This window comes from Palaemon carinicauda, unplaced genomic scaffold, assembly GCF_036898095.1.
Source record: "Palaemon carinicauda isolate YSFRI2023 unplaced genomic scaffold, ASM3689809v2 scaffold248, whole genome shotgun sequence".
Classification (NCBI taxonomy): Eukaryota; Metazoa; Arthropoda; class Malacostraca; order Decapoda; family Palaemonidae; genus Palaemon; species Palaemon carinicauda.
The window spans coordinates 57501-81357 of record NW_027170117.1 but is presented as its reverse complement, the minus strand read 5'-3'; the positions used below and the strand labels follow the sequence as shown (position 1 = coordinate 81357).

The 23857-nt window shown below is 41.1% G+C and overlaps 1 protein-coding gene across 1 annotated transcript in view; it reads left to right on the top strand.

Moving 5' to 3' along the window:
* Window positions 1-2953: 2953 nt before the first annotated feature.
* The window catches only part of LOC137636192 (uncharacterized), a 36447-nt gene continuing 15543 nt past the window's right edge, over window positions 2954-23857 (top strand). The window contains exons 1-2 of the mRNA XM_068368599.1: window positions 2954-3017; window positions 15194-15391. Of these exons, the coding sequence (XP_068224700.1) occupies window positions 15197-15391 (195 nt within the window). The 5' untranslated portion in view covers window positions 2954-3017; window positions 15194-15196. The remainder of the gene's footprint in view (window positions 3018-15193; window positions 15392-23857) is intronic.

The following is a 23857-nucleotide window of genomic DNA, read 5'->3' as shown; positions in this document are numbered from 1 at the left end:
TAAAGTACTAAATATGTGGCAATACTTATGGTATCTGTATTCAGTTATAAGTATGGCAATAAAAACATTCCTAAATATACAATCTATTCACATATCACAATGAGCAAATTTACTCAAATAAGAAATATAAAGAATATATAACATAAATCAAATTTGAAACATATATCTGATATTGAAATACAAAGTTTAGGATTTAAAACTGAAAAGCCATAAATCTATAGATTTGCAAATATTTTACTTAACTAAATTATTGTTTGTAGTAATTTCATTCTTTTAGTACATATATGTTCTATAATACGATTTCAATAGATCAGGCTATAAAACTCCATATATCTATTGAACACGCTATATTGGAAGAAATAAATGAATGTATGAACCTAGATGAGAGACTACATAAATTGTTAGATCCATGTTGACACTGTAGGAAGTTAATTCATTGAATATATTAGTAAAACATTGATTTTACTTAGTAAAACATTGATTTTCCTTAGTAAAACATTGATTTTACTCAGTAAAACATTGATTTTACTCAGTAAAACATTGATTTTACTTAGTAAAACATTGATTTTTCTTAGTAAAACATTGATTTTACTTAGTAAAACATTGATTTTCCTTAGTAAAACATTGATTTTACTTAGTAAAACATTGATTTTCCTTAGTAAAACATTGATTTTACTTAGTAAAGCATTGATTTTCCTTAGTAAAACATTGATTTTACTTAGTAAAACATTGATTTTCCTTAGTAAAACATTGATTTTCCTTAGTAAAACATTGATTTTCCTTAGTAAAACATTGATTTTCCTTAGTAAAACATTGATTTTACTTAGTAAAACATTGATTTTCCTTAACAATAATGTATGAAAACTTATAAAAATATGAATGAACACTTGTCTATGGCATAAGTTACATTGAAAAGATATGATCTTTGAGTGAGAAAAAGAATTGTTCAATATGGATGTGTGTGGTTATAAGAATTGGTGTAAAACAATTAAATTATGATTATTGTTTAACTCAAATCATAAACTTATATATTTTTAAGATGTATTTGAATAAATTCTCATAATTCATGGTTCCTAACTATTTAGAGACCATGATAGATAGGTGTAAAGCTTCTAAGCTTATACTTATTACTACAATTAAGCTTTTTATATGTACCATAAATAACATTATTAATAAAATTCTTAATAATTATATATAATTAACAGTAATTGGTAATTTAATTGTAAAAATCAGCCATAGAAATCAAAATTAAATGATAACTTCTCACTCGGATGAAACTTAATGAAACAACTTAGATTTTAAGGTATTGCTATTTTAGGATAATCTACTATTAAATGGTATAATATAGATAGTAAAAAGGATAAAATATACCACAAAATCTATAAAAAAAACAGAAAAGAGTCTTCATTTAACAAAAAACGAAGTCCAAAATATGTCTCACTCGAATGAAAATTAATTAAACAACTTAGATTTTAAGGTATTGCTATTTTAAGATAATCTACTATTAAATGGTATAATATAGATTGTAAAAAGGATAAAATATACCACAATATCTATAAAAATACAGAAAAAAGTCTTCATTTAACAAAAAACAAAGTTCAAATATCTGTCTCACTCGAATGAAAATTATTTAAACAACTTAGATTTTAAGGTATTGCTATTTTAGGATAATATACTATTAGATTGTATAATATAGATATTAAAAAGGATAAAATATGCCACAATATCTATAAAAAACAGAAAAAATCTTCGCTTTAACAAAAAAAAAAAAAACTTAATCAAACAACTTAGATTTTAAGTTATTGCTATTTTAGGATAATCTACTATTAAATGGTATAATATAGATAGTTAAAAGGATAAAATATACCACAAAATATATAAAAAAACAGAAAAAAGTCTTCATTTAACAAAAAAAAAAAAAAAAAAAAAACTTAATCAAACAACTTAGATTTTAAGGTATTGCTATTTTAGGATAATATACTATTAAATTATATAATATAGATATTAAAAAGGATAAAATATACCACCATATCTATAAAAAAACAGAAAAAAGTCTTCATTTAACAAAAAATGAAGTCCAAATATCTGTCTCACCAGAATGAAACTGAATCAAACAACTTAGATTTTAAGGTATTGCTATTTTAGGATAATCTACTATTAAATGGTATAATATAGATAGTAAAAAGGATAAAATATGCCACATTATCTATAAAAAAAACAGAAAAAATCTTCGTTTTAACAAAAAAAAAAAAAAAAAAAAACTTAATCAAACCACTTAGATTTTAAGTTATATTTTTAGGATAATATACTATTAAATGGTATAATATAGATAGTAAAAAGGATAAAATATGCCACAATATCTATAAAAAACAGAAAAAAGTCTTCACTTTAACAAAAAATGAAGTCCAAATATCTGTCTCACTCGAATGAAAATTAATTAAACAACTTAGATTTTAAGGTATTGCTATTTTAGGATAATCTACTATTAAATGATATAATATAGATATTAAAAAGGATAAAATATGCCACAAAATCTATAAAAAAAACAGAATAAAGTCTTCATTTAACAAAAAAAAAAAACAAAAAAAAAATTTAATCAAACAACTTAGATTTTAAGGTATTGCTATTTTAGGATAATATACTATTAAATGGTATAATATAGATAGTAAAAAGGATAAAATATACCACAATATCTATAAAAATAACAGAAAAAGTCTTCGCTTTAACAAAAAAAAAAAAAAAAAAAAAACTTAATCAAACAACTTAGATTTCAAGGTATTGCTATTTTAGGATAATATACTATTAAATGGTATAATATAGATAGTAAAAAGGATAAAATATACCACAAAATCTATAAAAAAAACAGAAAAAGTCTTCATTTAACAAAAAACAAAAAAAAAAAAAAGTCCAAAATATGTCTCAAGGTAACACGAAGATAACAAAGAAGAAGAAGAACTGCAAATGTAAACAAACATCAAATGTAAACAATGGCTTCTTTGATTTGACGTATTTCACAGGTAAATTTATTCCTCGTACTTTTCAGACTTTATTATGAGTTTAAAGACTTTTCAGACTTTGTCATGGGATTAAGGAATACCCTATTTAGTATTTGGTATATATAAGAATTGTTATTTTACCGGAAAATAAGCACAATATCAGCTATATTAGGGTGACCCGTCTAAACCTTCAATTCTTTAAGGTAACAACCCGGCCTAACCAATATTAATAACTTGTTTTATTATATTTTAATAATGGATTGGATTCATGAAATTTTGGACATATGGTAATGCAATTTTGAGGGTAATGTCAATTGCATGGGGTGTATGTATGATAGCGGCCACCTGTATGTATAATTATGGCTAGGTTGGAATACGGCAGTGTAAAGGGGGGGGGTCATCAGCCCCCCCATTAGGTAAATAGGTAAGGACACGGCTTGTAGGTAAGGTTAGGGGGGAAACTTTAGGTTAATTAATGTCCATTTTTAATCCACATGGAAGGAACTGGCCGTTAATATACAAAGGCACCGTTTAACCTAAAGATAATAAGGGTTCTATATATATGTATATATATTATGTACATGTACAGATTTATATGAAATCATAAAAAAAATTGCTGCTTTGAAACCAAGAAAAAATCATCTGACAGTAAATATATTTAATGTATTAAATATTTGTAATAAAGGAAATGAGAAGTGTTCCCAATATATTTTTAAATACAGTACTTTAAACTGTTCTGATACAAATACCTGGGGAAAATTATATTTTTCAAATGATAGACTTTCAAAATTCCAGAAATTATGACTGAAAAACCACGATTTAAAAGGGAAACAAATTTTAGAGCAATACCTAACCTAATGTAGAAGCCATATCCTTATCTTCCAGGGGGGATATGCCACCCCCTTCGACACCTTTTAATCTGCCGTGCCTTCAGCCTAAGACTAAGTCTCAACCCTGTGTTCGTTTTCTACCAGGCTTCACTCCTGAAACTGTTTTTCAGATGTATCTTATAGTTTAATTCGGCCATAATACATGAAACAAGTGTTTCCCAGACGTATCTTGTAGTTTAACCCGTCCATTAAACTTGAAAAATACATATGTCCGGAGTTTAAGGACATCAAAACTGTTCTAAATACTTGTAAATACACAAATAACACTTCTTATTTCTTCCAAAAGGTAAATGGGCACTTGTTTCGGATGTCATTAATCAGATAGCTTTCTTAAATACATATCAAAGAAGAACTGTTTCAAATGTGTGAAGTAGTTGGGGGAGGAGCTAGTATTAAAAGGGTGGAGTTAGTATAGATACTGGAGGATGGAGATTAGTCATGAGAAAGTCATATGACAAAAATAAAAGTTATTTTTCAATATTAATCTTACCCGATAATCATGTAGCTGTCAACTCCGTTGCCCGACAGAATTCTACGGAAGGGATACGCCAGCGATCGCTATACAAGAGGGGGGTGTACTCACCAGCGCCACCTGTGGCCAGGTACTGCAGTACTTCTTGTTGACACCACCTCAATTTTTCCTCTGTCGTGCCTCCGGCTAGACCTACATGGATACGCTGTTGATTCTGGAGTTTTTTGCACACGATTTGGTGATGTATTTGCTCTAGAGTTTAGCTTTCGCTATTCAGGAAGTTTTATCATTAGCTTAGCTAGCTTTTGGAATTAATTTGATTAATTATGGTGACGAAGAGAGTATGAACTCTCTTTCACTTTTAAATGGCCGACCCTTCCCTTAGACGGAAGTGTTGGTGTCTAAGAGAGTATAGACTCTCTTTCTTAATTTTGCTTAACAAAAGTTATAGATTTATTTTATATCTCTCCGCCTTTTATAGGCCTCTTCGATTAACTTCCTTTTATTATAAACTTATTAAAATTAATTTTTATATTTGTTTATATTCGACCTTTCCTAATAGTAGGCGGTCTTTTCTTGGTACCGAAGTTAATTAACATTGAGCCCGTCATTTCGGTTTTACCTGTTAACATATTATGCTATTTTAATGTTTTTGAAAGAATTTCTTTGATAGTCTCGTACTGTTTTCAAAGTTGAACTAACGTTTTGTTTTGTCTCTGCAGTTGTTGACGTTCAGAACGTTCAACTTGCGCTCTATCGTTACGATAGAGAGAGAATTTTCACGGTGTCACGTTGCAGTAAGAGTAAACCGTTTCTAGCGTTTTGTTCATTCTTTCTTAGCTTAATGGTTTTAATTCTAATAAAGGAACTTTTTATTTGGGAAATCTTTCAGTTTTTTTCCTTTAACAATAATATGTTTTAACGATATATATGATTGGGCTCTTCTCTCAGGTTCTAAGTCAAGAGAGAGAGAGAGAGAGAGAGATAGAGACGGAGGGAGAGAGAGGAGGATAAACGTTTCGTTCAAGCGAGTAACGTTGTTATCGTTTTTGCTCTTCTCCCTAGTCTCTTTAGGGGAAGAAGGTAAACGTTTCTAGAGTTTTATTCTTGTTCTCAAGCTTTATGCGGTGAGAGATTTTAAACGTAGTTTATTTGATCTAGTGTTTAGTCTCTTTCCAGCCACTGAATTATTTATCTTTCATTAGATTTTTCTGTTACATTGTAATTCTGTTTTCGCAATTACTAACTTTTAAGGAAGGATAGAATTGCGTGTTTCAGGTACAAACCACTTAAAGTTTCGAGTTCAGTGAAATAAGTGCAAACAGAAAATCAAAAGTGATAAGTGATAAGCGCAAAGTGTTACAGTGTTGCGTTCGAGGGTTCGTCTGTTCGTGCCAGTTGTTCGCCTAGTCTGGGACCTCTTACAAGCTCCCAAGCCCAGGGGAGAAGTAATGTCGAAGGACTTATGGGTTCAGCAGGCCTTGATCGACGAACAGACGTTTTCCCTCCGTGGTTTCGGGTGTATCTACACACGTTGCCGACGTGATCACCCCACCCACACAAAGACGAGAGAGCCCTTTTATTCCTCGTCTGCGGAAGAGGTTTCTCGCAGAAACCATGGACCAAATCTTGCAGCTTTTAAGTGCAAGTCGGTCCCTTCCGCACAAGTCCAACTCCTAGGTGTAGCCATTAGCCCTGGGTCAGTTCGGACTTGCTGCAGTACGACAACTGCACACCTCCCAGAGAGGCAAGGTGGTATCGCAACAGGCAGTAGCTCCGTCTGTTGCCGCACCAGCTGTTTTAGACCCTCAGTCTCAACGGACAGTAGCTCCGTTTGTTGTTGTCTTTCTTAAACTCTAGTGGTCTATACTGCAGACAATGCAGTCTCAGCTTGCGGTGTTGATGCAGGAGTTTCAGGCAGAGAAGGTTAATACACCTCCTCCTGCGAACGCTCCTCCTCCTCTGCGCAGTACAATCTGCCAGACGTATGAGGTTGAGGTTCCTCTAGCTACCTCCATGCGTGAGCTGCCGCGTTGGGAGTTGCCAGATACCAGCGCTGTGCAGCAACCTCCACTTTCCTTGAGGCTGGAGCCTCTTACCACGCAGCAACCTCCTCAACAATGGGGGCAGGAGCCTTATGCCTTACAACCTCCTCTTCCCTTGAGACAAGAGTTTCTTGCAGTAAGACCATCCTCGAGGCAGCAACCTCTTGAGGTACGACAACCTCTACCATCCTTGAGGCAGCCACCTCAGCTCTCGCAGCTGCAACCTCAACTCTCGAGGCAAGCACCTCAAGAACCTCAACTCGTGAGACAGGAGCCGCGTTCTGCGCAGCCGCCACCTCAACTCTCGCAGCTCACACCTCAAGAACCTCAACTCGTGAGTCAAGAGCCTCTCTCTGCGCAGCCACCTCAACCCTTGAGGCAAGCGCAACTCTGGAGGCAGGAACCTCATGCTATGAGTCAGCCACCTCAACGCATGCATCTGCCACTTTCTCCTCAGCTTGAGCCTCTTCCCATTCAACTTGAACCGCAGTCTATGCATGAGCCTCTCTCTGCGCAGCTACCCCCTCAACCCTTGAGGCAGACGCAACTCTTGAGGCAGGAACCTCACAGGATCAAACCATGAATCCTCCTCAACCCATGAGGCAGGAGCCTTCTGCTATGCGACATCCTATGGGCTCTCGTGGCATGGTTGGTTTCGACCTGGCCTTTCATTAGAAGGGGCTAGTGTTCGATCCCAAGTATGAGGTAGAAATTTATTTCTATTTGAACACGATGTTGTGTTGATATTTATCCATATTGACTCATTTGAGGTAATTTGAATGAATTACTACCAATTGTGTCACGTGGTGGCCCGGGGAAATCTGGTAAAACTCTCTGGTTAAGAGACTGATGTCTCACCAGGTAATCCTCGGACAGCTAGATTACTGTCAGGTTCAGATTTCTTTTAAGCAGCATGAGCCTCATCCCATGCAGCATGAGCCTCATCCCATGCAGCATAAGCCACACGCCATGCAACATGCTCTGCTTACCTTACAGCATGCTCTACATACAGCATGCTCTGCATACAGCATGCTCTGCATGCCTTGCCGCATGCTTCTCAGTCACACATCTTTGGTTGTTGCCAACTCACTAGACTGTCAAACAGTTTCATAACGTTGCCTTCTGGTCTGCTGCTTTTGCACCAGTGAAACCCTCACTGAGAGAACTTGGCTTTTCTCGGATATGGTCCCTGTAGATGAGAAAGTGCTATTCTCCCTCCTTCTGATATTCCCTTGAGGACTCTGTCATTTGGAGAGGAGCCTTTAGCTGCGTAGCCTCCTATGGACTTTTATTTAAGCATAACATGCTTCCAGGGAAGGTAATGGTTCCACTTCAGTCGCTAACCCCGTCTGTTACCACACCTGCTCCCTTAGACCTTGAGCTGTGTTGCAAGACATGCAGTCCAAGCTTAGTCCTTGTTAGAGGATTTTTTGTTTACGGAGTCAGTGTGTCACTGGGAAGACGTTCAACAACCAGCAGAAGTGACTTGTTGTGACGCAGTGCGGCAACCTCAGCAACCCGATAAGGAGTTGTCTGTACGACCCAGACAGTCTAGACAGCTTCGGGTTGTCACTGTACTTCCTCGCTTCCTCATGGTTGACAGTTCACAGACTGTGCAGCAGTACCATGATCTTGTGTCCGGCTCCGTCAGACGACTGGCTTTTAAGAGCTCCCACAAGTCGTCGCTGTCTGGAGATTCTCAGATGGACTATGGATCTGACCAAGGAACTGGGCCTCCTGGTCAATTTTGAGGAGTCCCAGCTCGTCCCATCCCAGACCATTGTCTACCTGGGTATGGATCTTCAGAGTCGAGCTTTTCGGGCTTTTCCGTCGGCCCCAAGGATCTTCCAAGCCCTAGAATGCATCCAGAGCATGCTGAGAAGGAACCGATGCTCAGTCAGGTAGTGGATGAGTCTAACAGGGACACTTTCATCGCTGGCCCTGTTCATCGTGTTAGGGAAACTCCACCTCCGCCCCCTTCAGTATCATCTAGCTGCTCACTGGATAAAGGACATGACGCTAGAGACGGTCTCAGTTCCTGTTTCCTAAGAGAGGAGGTCTACTCTCGCGTGGTGTAAGAACAGCTTTCTTCTCAAGGAAGTCTACCTTTGGCTGTTCAGAAACCCAACCGCCGTCTCCTCTCGGACGCATCAGACACGGGCTGGGGTGCGACTTTGGACGGACAGGAATGCTCGGGAACATGGAATCAGGAGCAAAGGACACTTCACATCAATTGCAAGGAGTTGTTGGCGGTTCATCTGGCCTTGATAAACTTCAAGTCCCTCCAGCTTAACAAGGTGGTGGAGGTGGACTCTGACAACACCACAGCCTTGGCTTACATCTCCAAGCAGGGAGGGACTCATTCGTGGAATTTGTTCTAGATCGCAAGGGACCTCCTCATCTGGTCAAAAGATCGAAAGCTCACGCTGGTAACGAGGTTCATTCAGGGCGATATGAATGTCATGGCAGATCGTCTCAGCCGGAAGGGTCAGGTCATCCCCACAGAGTGGACCCTTCACAAGAATGTTTGCAGCAGACTTTGGGCCCTGTGGGGTCAGCCAACCATAGATCTGTTCGCTACCTCGATAATCTAGAGACTCCCGTTGTATTGTTCTCCGATTCCAGACCCAGCAGCAGTTCACGTGGATGCTTTTCTGCTGGATTGGTTCCATCTCGACCTGTATGCATTCCCGCCGTTCAAGATTGTCAACAGGGTACTTCAGAAGTTCTCCTCTCGCAAAGGGACACGGCTGACGTTGGTTGGCTCCGCTCTGGCCCACGAGAGAATGGTTCATAGAGGTACTGCAATGGCTGGTCGACATTCCCAGGACTCTTCCTCTAGGAGTGAACCTTCTACGTCAACCTCACGTAAAGAAGGTACACCCAAACCTCCACGCTCTTCGTCTGACTGCCTTCAGACTTTCGAAAGACTCTCAAGAGCTAGGGGCTTTTCGAAGGAGGCAGCCAGAGCGATTGCCAGAGCAAGGAGAACATCCACTCTCAGAGTCTATCAGTCTCAAGGGGAAGTCTTCCGAAGCTGGTACAAGGCCAATGCAGTTTCCTCAACCAGTACCACTGTAACCCAGATTGCTGACTTCCTGTTACATCTAAGGAACGTAAGATCCCTTTCAGCTCCTACGATCAAGGGTTACAGAAGTATGTTGGCAGCGGTTTTCCGCCACAGAGGCTTGGATCTTTCCACCAACAAAGATCTACAGGACCTCCCTAGGTCTTTTGAGACCTCAAAGGAACGTCGGTTGTCCACTCCAGGCTGGAATCTAGACGTGGTCCTAAGGTTCCTTATGTCATCAAGATTTGAACCTCTCCAATCAGCCTCTTTTTAGGACCTCACATTAAAAACTCTTTTCCTCGTGTGCTTGACTACAGCTAAAAGAGTAAGTGAGATCCACGCCTTCAGCAGGATCATAGTTTTCACATCTGAAACGGCTACATGTTCCTTGCAGCTCGGTTTTTGCTAAACGAGCTTCCTTCACGTCCTTGGCCTAAGTCGTTCGAGATCCCAAGCCTGTCCAACTTGGTGGGGAATGAACTGGAGAGAGTACTTTGCCCAGTTAGAGCTCTTAGGTACTATCTAAAAAGGTCTTAACCTTTACGAGGACAATCAGAAGCCTTATGGTGTGCTATCAAGAAGCCTTCTTTTCCAAGGTCTAAGAACTCAGTTTCTTACTATTCAGGCTTCTGATTAGGGAAGCACATTCTCATCTGAAGGAAGAAGACCTTGCTTTGCTGAAGGTAAGGACACATGAAGTGAGAGCTGTGGCTACTTCAGTGGCCTTCAAACAGAACCGTTCTCTGCAGAGTGTTATGGATGCAACCTATTGGAGAAGCAAGTCAGTGTTCGCATCATTCTATCTCAAAGATGTCCAGTCTCTTTACGAGTACTGCTACACCCTGGGACCATTCGTAGCAACGAATGCAGTAGTAGGCGGGGGCTCAGCCACTACATTCCCATAATCCCATAACCTTTTAACCTTTCTCTTGAATACTTTTTATGGGTTGTACGGTCGGCTAAGAAGCCTTCCACATCCTTGTTGATTTGGCGGGTGGTCAATTCTTTCTTGAGAAGCGCCGAGGTTAAAGGTTGTGATGAGGTCCTTTAGTATGGGTTGCAGCCCTTGATACTTCAGCACCTTAGAGTTGTTCAGCCTCCTAAGAGGAACGCTGCGCTCAGTAAGGAAGACGAACTTATTAAAGGCAGAGTAATGGTTCAAGTCGACTTCCTTACCAGGTACTTATAATTTCATTGTTATTTTGAATAACTGATAATATGAAATACGGGATACTTAGCTTCTTGATATACATGTACACTGGTTTTCACCCACCTCCCTGGGTGTGAATCAGCTACATGATTATCGGGTAAGATTAATATTGAAAAATGTTATTTTCATTAGTAAAATAAATTTTTGAATATACTTACCCGATAATCATGATTTAATTGACCCACCCTTCCTCCCCATAGAGAACCAGTGGACCGAGGAAAAATTGAGGTGGTGTCAACAAGAAGTACTGCAGTACCTGGCCACAGGTGGCGCTGGTGAGTACACCCCCCTCTTGTATAGCGATCGCTGGCGTATCCCTTCCGTAGAATTCTGTCGGGCAACGGAGTTGACAGCTACATGATTATCGGGTAAGTATATTCAAAAATTTATTTTACTAATAAAAATAACATAATTATACTGCAAAATGTGCTGGGGAAAAAATAACCCCTTGGGGGTTAAGGGTTGGAAATTTCCAAATAGCCTGGGGGTAAAAGGGTTCAAGAGGTGATGTACAAACCCAAATGGTCTAAGCTGGCATGTGAAAGTCTCACGATTAAAGCAATGGCTCGCCTAACAGTCTCAGCATGCTATCATAAAAAAGGTTTAGGAGAGTTAAACGGAATGAAATAGTATGAGAACTATTGTTTGATTTTGGAGTGTCCTTCTCCTAGACCAGCTGCTTGCCATAGCTAAAGAGTCTCTTCTACCCTTAACAAGAGGAAAATAACCACTGAGCAATTACAGTGCAGTAACCCCATGGGTGAAGAAGAATTGTTTGGTAATGTCAGTGTTGTCAGGTGTATGAGGACAGGAAAATAAGTAAAGAATAGGCCAGACTATTCGCTGTTTGTGTAGGCAAAGGGAAAATAAACCGTAACCAGAGAGAAGGATCACATGTAGTACTGTCTGGCCTGTCAAAAGACCCCATAACTCTCTAGCGGTACTGTAGTATCTTAACGGGTGGCTGGTGCCCTGACCAACCTACTACCTATATGGTTAAAAACTAGAGTGGCACTCAGTAGAGCGCAGACCTCTGCCGCGGCAGATTATTTCTCGACCCTTTGCTTGACCTTTGACCTTAACATATATTAATTGGCGGGGATTTTCATACACTCAAATATAAACCAAGTTTTGAAGTGTGACAACGATGTCCAAACATATGGCTGATTATGCAAATTGGACATTTTGATTGACTGTGATCATGACCTTTGACTCTGAACTTCCAAATTTTAATCATTTCCAGCCTTTTACATAACAGTTAATCCCTGTAATTTTTATTACGTTTACGATTAAAATTGTGGCCAGGAAGCGGTTCACAAACAAACACACACACACACAAACAGGGGCAAAAACATAACCTCCTTCTAACTTCGTTGGCGGAGGTGAAAATCCAGATTACTTGAAAAATTTCCGATTTTCAGATAATTCCAATCTTCCTCTCCTGCCTCAGCCAAAGAAGCTATTTGGTAGAGTTTTATATCAATGTTTGAAGGAAACTTCAAGCATTCTTACCTACACTGGAACTTAGTCCTGGGGCTAGTTAACCCTTTTACCCCCAAAGGACGTACTGGTACGTTTCACAAAAGCCATCCCTTTACCCCCATGGACGTACCGGTACGTCCTTGCAAAAAAATGCTATAAAAATTTTTTTTTCATATTTTTGATAATTTTTTGAGAAAATTATGGCATTTTCCAAGAGAATGAGACCAACCTGACCTCTCTATGACAAAAATTAAGGCTTTTAGAGCAATTTAAAAAAAAATATACTGCAAAATGTGCTGGGGAAAAAAATAACCCCTTGGGGGTTAAGGGTTGGAAATTTCCAAATAGCCTGGGGGTAAAAGGGTTAATCCAGAGGAACGCATCATAACGTCTTTCCTTCAAGACTGTCTCTTCTCTGTTGTAGCAAGAGGTAGGACCTATAAGGACTCTCATCGTTTCAATTATGGAGGGATGGGGATCCTGCTCCTTCGTAGTAAGGAGACATTATGGAGACCCAGTCCCAGCTCGAACCTGTTCCGTCCTACAGACATTTACATCTGAGATGCCCGAGGTCTTGCAGGATTTAATGTCACTCACATGAGTGCTGCGACTCTAGCACTAGCAGGACTTAGGAAGCTTCCAGTTGGTGTTCCTTCTAGCTCTGTGAGTCTTCTGATAGTAGGTCTTGAAACTCTCTCTCTCTCTCTCTCTCTCTCTCTCTCTCTCTCTCTCTCTCTCTCTCTCTCTCTCTCATGATTAGCTCACGTGAAAACTCTTCGCCAGCTAATTTGGATATTGAAAAAATAAGATGTGCAATTTCGGAGTAGCGAGTTTCTGAAAGCCTTTGGCACCAACAGATGATTTCTTTAAATGTTACTCTGTTTTTCAATAATTACTTTACTTTTTCCTTTTATTATACTAATGAAATATAAATTAGTTATAACAATGATAATAGTTATATTGAAAATTTAAAAATGATTACGTATATATGACAAGTGTTTCACAAGAACATTAATTTCACTTCTGAAATTCTTTACATGCCTCTGCCATGTCGAGGAGGAACTCGTGAGTCTAGCCATGTCAGCATGCTCAAAGATCACCCCTCAGAGGACTTTGAACCGAATATAGCGTCTTAAAATTTCAGACTACCATCGCCCTAGTATTTTTACAATGTTGCCCAAAGACCCATAGCTCTTCTTCCTTTAACCCTTTTACCCCCAAAGGACATACTGGTACGTTTCACAATACTCATCCCTTTACCCCCATGGACGTACCGGTACGTCCTTGCAAAAAAATGCTATAAAAAATTGTTTTTTTCATATTTTTGGTCTCATTCTCTTGGAAAATGCCGGAATTTTCTCAAAAAATTATCAAAAATCTGAAAAAAAATTTTTATAGCATTTTTTTGCAAGGACGTACCGGTACGTCCATGGGGGTAAAGGGATGGCTTTTGTGAAACGTACCAGTACGTCCTTTGGGGGTAAAAGGGTTAAGGATTGGTCATTTATGCGAAGGAGCTCCATCTAACAGGTAATACTGTTTTTGGGAGAAACTCCTCCATCTTCTTTACAATGCGAAGGATGGGTCTGTTTCTTCCATCCATATTAGCCTAGATGTATGGTCTGTTACTCCCAATGTTATCACCTTTATAGAGAGATAGGCGTTCCGTGACCCATTACTGACTTTTCCAAAGGAATTTATATCTTTCCCAAATATACGAAGTTGTGACCTTCAAGTCAAACTAACGACCTGAACTATCCCACTCAATCCTTGAGACAAAGGTCAATAGAGACATCTACCTCCTGTGAATTAGTGCACCTACCTTGATTTTGGCTGCTCATGTTAAAGATATGCCCGTCGTTAAAGGATTCAGTTTTTGTACCTTAAACAGCCCTTTCAGTCTTGGTATAGCTACTAACTTTGGCCTCGCAGTAAGGCCAGCTAATGAAAATATATGGCATAGTCTTCAATCAAAAGTGCATAAAAGAGGGTCACCTGCTAAAAAAATAACAGACGCCCCACACGTCTCGAACTGTCAACCTAAACTGCTTGTAGGAAGGTGAATGGTACAACATATGAACATACGCTACCAAGGTCTAAGAGATGTCAGGCAGGGCAGCCGATCGGGACCACGGTCTACCCCAAAGCCAAAGCAAAATCCTTCAAAAAGAAGGCAACCGTGCTCACCCCATACAAATTAAAAGCACATTAATAAAAGAAGAAGAATATAGAGGGTCAGGAAGTGTGACACATGTGGGGTAGGGCTTCCCCCTTCGTTCCATTTGTCAGTAACCGAATAATTTGTTAATGACTCATTGGCCATCTCAGCACAGCCAAAGACATATCACTTTTGTAAAGGACTCAGGATTGTAGAGCTAGGAAAAATACAAATTTGTCATGTTCATCGCTTCTCTTCCAGCTTCCAGAATTTACGCATCTCCACCAATTCATCATTTATGATGCAATCTTTCCCATCTATGAATCTTATTGTTCTGAGTTGCATCTTATCAAAATATCTTCTATAGTCTTCTTACTTCACTGTAATTGTTCAGTGGCAACTTTTCTCTTTGTAAGGGTAGAAGAGACTCTTCAGCTATGGTCAGTAGCTCTTCGAGGAGGAGGACACTACAAAATCAAACCATTGTTCTCTAATCTTGGGTAATACCATAGCCTCTGTACTATGGTCCTCCACTGTCTTTTGGGTTAGAGATCTCTTGCTTAAGGGTACACTCTGGCACACTATTCCATCTTATTTCTCTTCCTCTTGGTTTGTTAAAGTTTTTATAGTTATATAGGAGATATTTATTTTAATCTTGTTGTTCGTAAAATATTTTATTTTTCCTTGTTTCCTTTCCTCACTGAGCTATTTTCCTTGTTGGAGCCCATGGGCTTATAGCATCCCGTTTTTCCAACTAGGGTTGTAGCTTAGCAAGTAATAATGATAGTAATAATAATAAGTACTTTTGTAGATTATCTGTGATGATGATAATTATTCTACGATTAATTATTCTTCCTTTTCCATTTTCAGACGATGTCTTTAGCCCCACCCGTGCCCAAGAAATTCAGGGGCGAGGTCCCCCAGCAAGGGGATCCTTTGCCAATACCTATAGCATCCTACACAGGATTCCCAAGTTCGGCTGCCTCGTGGAATTATTACAAGGGCGTCTACAAAGACGGTTTGGTGATAGTCACGGACCTCAACCAGATTGCTTCGTTGTGGCACAATGTAGGTTATTTTTTAATGTATGACTTGCCAATTTAAAGTTTTAAAATATTTGCCACTTGTATGTCACATTAATAACTAGAGGGGCACTCCCAGCCACTGACGGGAGGAGTAGGAGGAGGAGGAGGAGGCAAGCTAGCCTCAACTTGGTGCCGGTCCCAATGGGGAGGGTTGGAGGAGGAGGAGGCAAGCTAGCCTCAACTTGGTGCCGGTCCCAATGGGGAGGGTTGGAGGAGGAAGAGCAGGAGGAGGAGGCAAGCTAGCCTTAACTTGGTGCCGGTCCCAAGCCCGGGTAAATGGGGAGGGTTGGCGGCAGGAAAGGCATCCGGCCGTGAAAAATTATCCAAAACCAATATGGCCAGAAAAGATTGGGAGAATAGAAGGGGTTAACCGGTGATGAAGTGTGGCACAGAGGTAGATGGAGAACGCTGGCCAGAAACATCGACCCCACATAGAAGTGGGAAAAGAAGCAGACAAAGAAGAAGAAGAACTAGAGGGTCACTCAGTAGAACGCAGACCTCCGCCAGGGCAGCTTATTTCTCGGCATTTTGGACTAATTTTGGACGTTTTGCTCGTCTATAACATTGATCTTTGACAGCTCTTTACATAACAGTTTAAAATCATTGCAAATTTCTTTACTTTACGATTAAAATTGTGGCCGTATGGTTGATGACTGAAATTTGACCTTTTGCTTGACCTTGACCTTCGACTTTAACATGTATTAATTGGCGTGGATTTTCATACGATCAAATATGAACCAAGTTTGAAATCTCAGTGACAACGATGTCCAAACTTACGGCTGATTACGTGAATTGGACATTTTGCTTGACTGTGACCTTGACCTTTGACCTTCCAAAATTTAATAATTTCCAGCTTTTTACATAATTAATCCTTGCAAGTTTCATTACTTTACAATCAGTTATTAAAATTGTGACCGAGGAAGCTGTTCACAAACAAACACATAACCTCCTTCCAACTTCATTGCAGGAGGTAATTAATAACTGAACAATGCTAATGACCATATATCTAATTTCCTCATTGACCCTTTTACCCCCAAAGGACGTACCGGTACGTTTCACAAAACTCATCCCTTTACCTCCATGGACGTACCGGTACGTCCTTGCAAAAAACTGCTATTTAAAGTTTTTTTTAGCATATTTTTAATAATTTTTTGAGAAACTTCAGGCATTTTCCAAGAGAATGAGACCAACCTGACCTCTCTATGACAAAAATTAAGGCTGTTAGAGCAATTTAAAAAAAAATATACTGCAAAATGTGCTTGAAAAAAAAATAACCCCCTGGGGGTTAAGGGTTGGAAATTTCCAAATAGCCTGGGGGTGAAAGGGTTAAGAAATCGTTATAATAGTGATAATATAAACATATATTAATACTTATCAATATCAATATTTATAAAGAAAGATTTAGTGACTGGAATGATTTTTTTTATTTATCAACAGTAAAGCTTTTGCATTCTGAAAAGCAATTAATTATTCTTTTTTATTAGTCTATCATTGTGAGACACACACCCTTTTACCCCCAGGCTATTTGGAAATTTCCAACCCTTAACCCCCAAGGGGTTATTTTTTTCCCAGCACATTTTGCAGTATATTTTTTTTAAATTGCTCTAACAGCCTTAATTTTTGTCATAGAGAGGTCAGGTTGGTCTCATTCTCTTGGAAAATGCCTGAATTTTCTCAAAAAATTATCAAAAATATGAAAAAAAAAAATTTTATAGCATTTTTTTGCAAGGAGGTACCGGTACGTCCATGGGGGTAAAGGGATGAGTTTTGTGAAACGTACCAGTACGTCTTTTGGGGGTAAAAGGGTTAATAATGATAACTTGATTGTATATAGTTTTTATTGTATTATTTTTGTTTTATTTTATTATTGCAATTCTGTTTTTAGTTTGATTCTCCATTTACTTTAGTTTTACATTAATGTAAGAGTGTCCTCTATTATTATTATTATTAATTGCTAAGCTACAACCCTAGTTGGAAAAGCACAATGCTATAAGCCCAGGAGCTCTAACAGGGAAAAGAGCCCAGTGAGGAAAGGAAACAGGGAAAAATAAAATTTTTAAGAAGAGTAACATTAAAATAAATATCTCCTTTATAAACTATAAACATAAACAAAACAAGAGGAAGAGAAATAAGATAGAATAGTGTGCCCGAGTGTACCCTCAAGCAAGAGAACTCTAACCCAAGGCAGTACAGAGGCTCTAGTAAATATAAATTTAGATAAACAAATACTGTTAACCCTTTTACCCCTAAAGGACGTACTGGTACGTTTCACAAAAGCCATCCCTTTACCCCCATGGACGTACCGGTACGTCCTTGCAAAAAAATGCTATACAAATTTTTTTTTCAATATTAAACTTACCCGATAATCATGTAGCTGTCAACTCCGTTGCCCGACAGAATTCTATGGAGGGATACGCCAGCTATCACAATACTAGAAGGGGGTGTATTTACCAGCGCCACCTGTGGCCAGGTACTCAAGTACTTCTTGTTGACACCTCCTCAATTATTCCTCTGTCGTGCTTCCGGCAAGACGTTCTGGGATACGCTTATGTTCTTGGAGTATTTTCACGACTTTGGTGAAGTATTTCTCTTTGATTTCGGCTGTCGCTTTACTGGAAACTTCTATATTAGCTTAGTTAGCTTTTGGAATTAATTTGATTAATTATGGTGACGTAGAGAGTATGAACTCTCGTTCACCTTTCAATGGCCGACCCTTCCCTTAGACGGAAGTGTTGGTGTCTAAGAGAGTATAGACTCTCTTTCTTAATTTATTTTATATCTCTCTTCGATTAACTTCCTTTTATTATAAACTTATTAAAATTAATTTTTATATTTGTTTATATTCGACCTTCCTAATAGTAGGCGGTCTTTTCTTGGTACCGAAGTTAATTAACATTGAGCCCGTCATTTCGGTTTTACCTGTTAACATATTATGCTATTTCCGCCACAGAGTTTGAAAGAATTTCTTTGATAGTCTCGTACTGTTTTCAAAGTTGAACTAACGTTTTGTTTTGTCTCTGCAGTTGTTGACGTTCAGAACGTTCAACTTGCACTCTATCGTTACGATAGAGAAAGAATGTTCACGGTTTCACGTTGCAGTAAGAGTAACCGTGTCTAGCGTTTTGTTCATTCTTTCTTAACTTAATGGTTTTGATCCTAATAAAGGAACTTTTCAGTTTTTTTCCTTTACAATAATATGTTTTAACGATATATATGATTGGGCTCTTCTCTCAGGTTCTAAGTCAAGAGAGAGAGAGAGAGAGAGAGAGATAGAGACGGAGGGAGAAAGAGGATAAACGTTTCATTCAAGCCTGCCAGGCGTACGAGTAACGTCGTTATCGTTTTTGCTCTTCTCCCTAGTCTCTTTAGGGGAAGAAACTAAACGTTTCTAGAGTGATCTAGTGTTTAGTCTCTTTCCAGCCACTGAATTATCTTTCATTAGATTTTTCTGTTACATTGTAATTCTGTTTTCGCAATTACTAACTTTTGAGAAAGGATAGAATTGCGTGTTTCAGGTACAAACCACTTAAAGTTTCGAGTTCAGTGAAATAAGTGCAAACAGAAATCAAAGTGATAAGTGATTAGCGCAAATGTCAGTGTTGTGCGTGAGGGTACTTTTGTGCGCGCCAGTCGTCCTCCCAGTCCGGGACCTCTTGCAAGCTCCCAAGCCCAGGGGAGAAGCAATGTCGAAGGGCAGAAGGGTTCAGCAGGCCTTGATCGGCGCACAGAAGTATCCTCGGTGGTTGTGGGCGTGTCTTACCGAGACCGTCACTCCCACCCGCAGACGATTGAGCCCTTATTTTTGCTCGTCTGCAGAAGAAATTTAGGGGAGAAAACGCTGGTCTCAGGTCTCAAGACCTTTTAAACGTAAAGTCCAGACCTATGCCAGACGTACATAGTTAGAGTTCACAGTCATTGGGTTAGCTCTGACTCTCCTCAGTCATCAGTTGAATGCTCTCCGCCTAAGAGGAGTTAGGTTCTGCCACAACAGAGCTCGACTGTTAAGGCTTTACCTCAGCCTACTGTAGTTTCTGCCGACCCCAAGTGGACTCTACTACAGTCCATGCAAGCACTGCTTTCGGACTTGATGCGTGAGTGTCGGGCTGAGAGTGTTGCGCATCCGCCTCCGCCTACACTCCCTCCGCCTATGCTCGCTCCGCCTGATCGCAGTACCACCTGCCAGGCGTACGATGTTGTGGACTCTACTACAGTCCATGCAAGCACAGCTTTCGGACTTGATGCGTGAGTGTCGGGCTGAGAGTGTTGCTCCTCCGCCTCCGCCTACACTCCCTCCGCCTACACTCGCTCCGCCTGATCGCAGTACCACCTGCCAGGCGTACGATGTTGTGGACTCTACTACAGTCCATGCAAGCACAGCTTTCGGACTTGATGCGTGAGTGTCGGGCTGAGAGTGTTGCTCCTCCGCCTCCGCCTACACTCGCTCCGCCTGATCGCAGTACCACCTGCCAGGCGTACGATGTTGTGGACTCTACTACAGTCCATGCAAGCACAGCTTTCGGACTTGATGCGTGAGTGTCGGGCTGAGAGTGTTGCTCCTCCGCCTCCGCCTACACTCCCTCCGACTACGCTCGCTCCGCCTGATCGCAGTATCACCTGCCAGGCGTACGATGTTGAGCCACGTGCTGAGTTTGCTGTTCCCAGTGGTGTTCAGCCTCCGCCTTCCTTAAGGCAACCTTTACAATGGGATCAGGAGGATTTTACCTCTCTTCCTCCGCCTCCACTTGCTGTTCCACCAGTGATGCAACACTCGGTTGAGGTACAACAACCTCTCCCGTCCATGAGTCAGTCTCCTCAGCTCTCGCTGCAGCGAGCTCAACCCTCCACAAGGCAAGCACCACAACACCTTAGCCTTGCGCCTCAGGAGCCTCAGCTTGCGAGACATTTACCTTGTTCTGCGCAGCCTCTTCCTCATCGCGCTCCGCTCACACCACAGGAACTGGAACTTGCTACTCCGCTTCCGCCAACCGCTCAGCAAGCGCAACCCTTGGGTTCAACCACTCATGCTAGGAGTCAGCCTCCTCCACCCATGCGCCTTCCTTCTGCTTGTCTTTTATTCAGCCTTTGCAGACTGAGCCTCAGGTGTTCCCTCAACAGAGTCTTGAAGAGGAAACCACAACTATTGTTGTTCCAGCTCGTTATGACTCTGCTGTTCAGCATACCTTACCTCCATTTTCAAACCATGGCAAAAATATGAATCATGAGTTATGAATGTAAGGTAAACATTATGTTGATTTTTAATCCCCATGCAAGCATGCATAAAGCACTCTAGCACTGGTCATGGAATTTCTGAGAAATGTTAAACGCCATGCACACGCTCTGCTTTCCTTACAGCAGGCTCTGCTTACAGCAGGCTCTGCTTTCTACATGCTCAGCATACAGCATGCTCTGCATTCAGCATGATCTGCATACAACATGCTCTGCATACAGCATGCTCTGCATTCAGCATGCTCTGCATACAACATGCTCTACATACAGCATGCTCTGCATACAGCATACTCTGCATACATCATGCTCTGCATACCTTACCGCATGCTTCTCAGTCACACATCTTGGGTTGTTGCCAACTCACTAGACTGTCAAGCAGTTTCATAACGTTGCCTTCTAGTCTGCTGCTTTTGCACCAGTGAACCCTCACTCAGAGAACTTAGCTTTTCTAGGATAAGGTCCCTGTAGATGAGAAAGTTCTTTTCTCCCTCCTTCTGATATTCCCTTGAGGACTCTGTCATTTGGAGGGAGCCTTTAGCTGCATAACCTCTTATGGACTTTTATTTAAGCATAACATGCTTACAGGGAAGGTTATGGTTCCACTTCAGTCGCTAATCCCGTCTGTTACCACACCTGCTCCCATAGACCTTGAGCTGTGTTGCATGACATGCAGTCCAAGCTTAGTCCTTGTTAGAGGATTTTTTGTTTACGGAGTCAATGTGTCACGGGGAAGACGTTCAACAACCAACAGAAGTGACTTGTTGTGACGCAGTGCGGCAACCTCAGCAACCCGTTAAGGAGTTGTCTGTACGACCCAGACAGTCTAGACAGATTCGGGTTGTCACTGTACTTCCTTGCTTGCCCATGATTGACAGTTCACAGACTGTGCAGCAGTATCATGATCTTGTGTCCGGCTCCGTCAAACGACTGGCTTTTAAGAGCTCCCACAAGTCGTCGCTGTCTGGAGATTTTCAAATGGACTATGGATCTGACCAAGGAACTGGGCCTCCTGGTCAATTTTGAGGAGTCTCAGCTCGTTCCATCCCAGACCATTGTCTCCTTGGGTATGGATCTTCAGAGTCGAGCTTTTCGGACTTGTCCGTCGGCCCCAAGGATCTTCCAAGCCCTAGAATGCATCCAGAGCATGCTGAGAAGGAACCGATGCTTAGTCAGGCAGTGGATGAGTCTAACAGGGACACTTTCATCGCTGGCCCTGTTCATCGAGTTAGGGAGACTCCACCTCCGCCCCCTTCAGTATCATCTAGCTGCTCACTGGATAAAGGACATGACGCTAGAGACGGTCTCAGTTCCTGTTTCCGAAGAGATGAGGTCTACTCTAACGTGGTGGAAGAACAGCATTCTTCTCAAGGAAGGTCTACCATTGGCTGTTCAGACCCCCGACCACCGTCTCTTCTCGGACGCATCGGACACGGGCTGGGGTGCGACACTGGACGGACAGGAATGCTCGGGAACATGGAATCAGGAGCAAAGGACACTTCACATCAATTGCAAGGAGTTGTTGGCAGTTCATCTGGCCTTGATAAACTTCAAGTCCCTCCAGCTAAACAAGGTGGTGGAGGTGAACTCCGACAACACCACAGCCTTGGCTTACATCTCCAAGCAGGGAGGGACTCATTCGAGGAAGTTGTTCGAGATCGCAAGGGACCTCCTCATTTGGTCAAAAGATCGAAAGCTCACGCTGGTAACGAGGCTCATTCAGGGCGATATGAATGTCATGGCAGATCGCCTCAGCCGGAAGGGTCAGGTCATCCCCACAGAGTGGACCCTTCACAAGAATGTTTGCAGCAGACTTTGGGCCCTGTGGGGTCAGCCAACCATAGATCTATTCGCTACCTCGATGACCAAGAGGCTCCTCTTGTATTGTTCTCCGATTCCAGACCCAGCAGCAGTTCACGTGGATGCCTTTCTGCTGGATTGGTCCCATCTCGACCTGTATGCATTCCCGCCGTTCAAGATTGTCAACAGGGTACTTCAGAAGTTCGCCTCTCACAAAGGGACACGGCTGACGTTGGTTGCTCCCCTCTGGCCCGCGAGAGAATGGTTCACCGAGGTACTGCAATGGCTGGTCGACGTTCCCAGGACTCTTCCTCTAAGAGTGGACCTTCTGTGTCAACCTCACGTAAAGAAGGTACACCCAAACCTCCACGCTCTTCGTCTGACTGCCTTCAGACTATCGAAAGACTCTCAAGAGCTAGAGGCTTTTCGAAGGAGGCAGCCAGAGCGATTGCCAGAGCAAGGACGACATCCACTCTCAGAGTCTATCAGTCTAAATGGGAAGTCTTCCGAAGCTGGTGCAAGGCCAATGCAGTTTCCTCAACCAGTACCACTGTAACCCAGATTGCTGACTTCCTGTTACATCTAAGGAACGTAAGATCCCTATCAGCTCCTACGATCAAGGGTTACAGAAGTATGTTGGCAGCGGTTTTCCGCCACAGAGGCTTGGATCTTTCCTCCAACAAAGATCTACAGGACCTCCTTAGGTCTTTTGAGACCTCAAAGGAACGTCGGTTGTCCACTCCAGGCTGGAATCTAGACGTGGTCCTAAGGTTCCTAATGTCATCAAGATTTGAACCGCTCCAATCAGCCTCTTTTAAGGACCTCACATTAAAAACTCTTTTCCTCGTGTGCTTAGCAACAGCTAAAAGAGTAAGTGAGATCCACGCCTTCAGCAGGAACATAGGTTTCACATCTGAAACGGCTACATGTTCCTTGTAGCTCGGTTTTTTGGCTAAAAACGAGCTTCCTTCCCGTCCTTGGCCTAAGTCGTTCGAGATCCCAAGCCTGTCCAACATGGTGGGGAACGAACTGGAGAGAGTACTTTGCCCAGTTAGAGCTCTTAAGTACTATCTAAGAAGGTCAAAACCATTACGAGGACAATCAGAAGCCTTATGGTGTGCTATCAAGAAGCCTTCTCTACCAATGTCTAAGAACACAGTTTCTTACTACATCAGGCTTCTGATTAGAGAAGCAAATTCTCATCTGAAGGAAGAAGACCTTGCTTTGCTGAAGGTAAGGACACATGAAGTGAGAGCTGTGGCTACTTCAGTGGCCTTCAAACAGAACCGTTCTCTGCAGAGTGTTATGGATGCAACCTATTGGAGAAGCAAGTCAGTGTTCGCATCATTCTATCTCAAAGATGTCCAGTCTCTTTACGAGTACTGCTACACCCTGGGACCATTCGTAGCAACGAATGCAGTAGTAG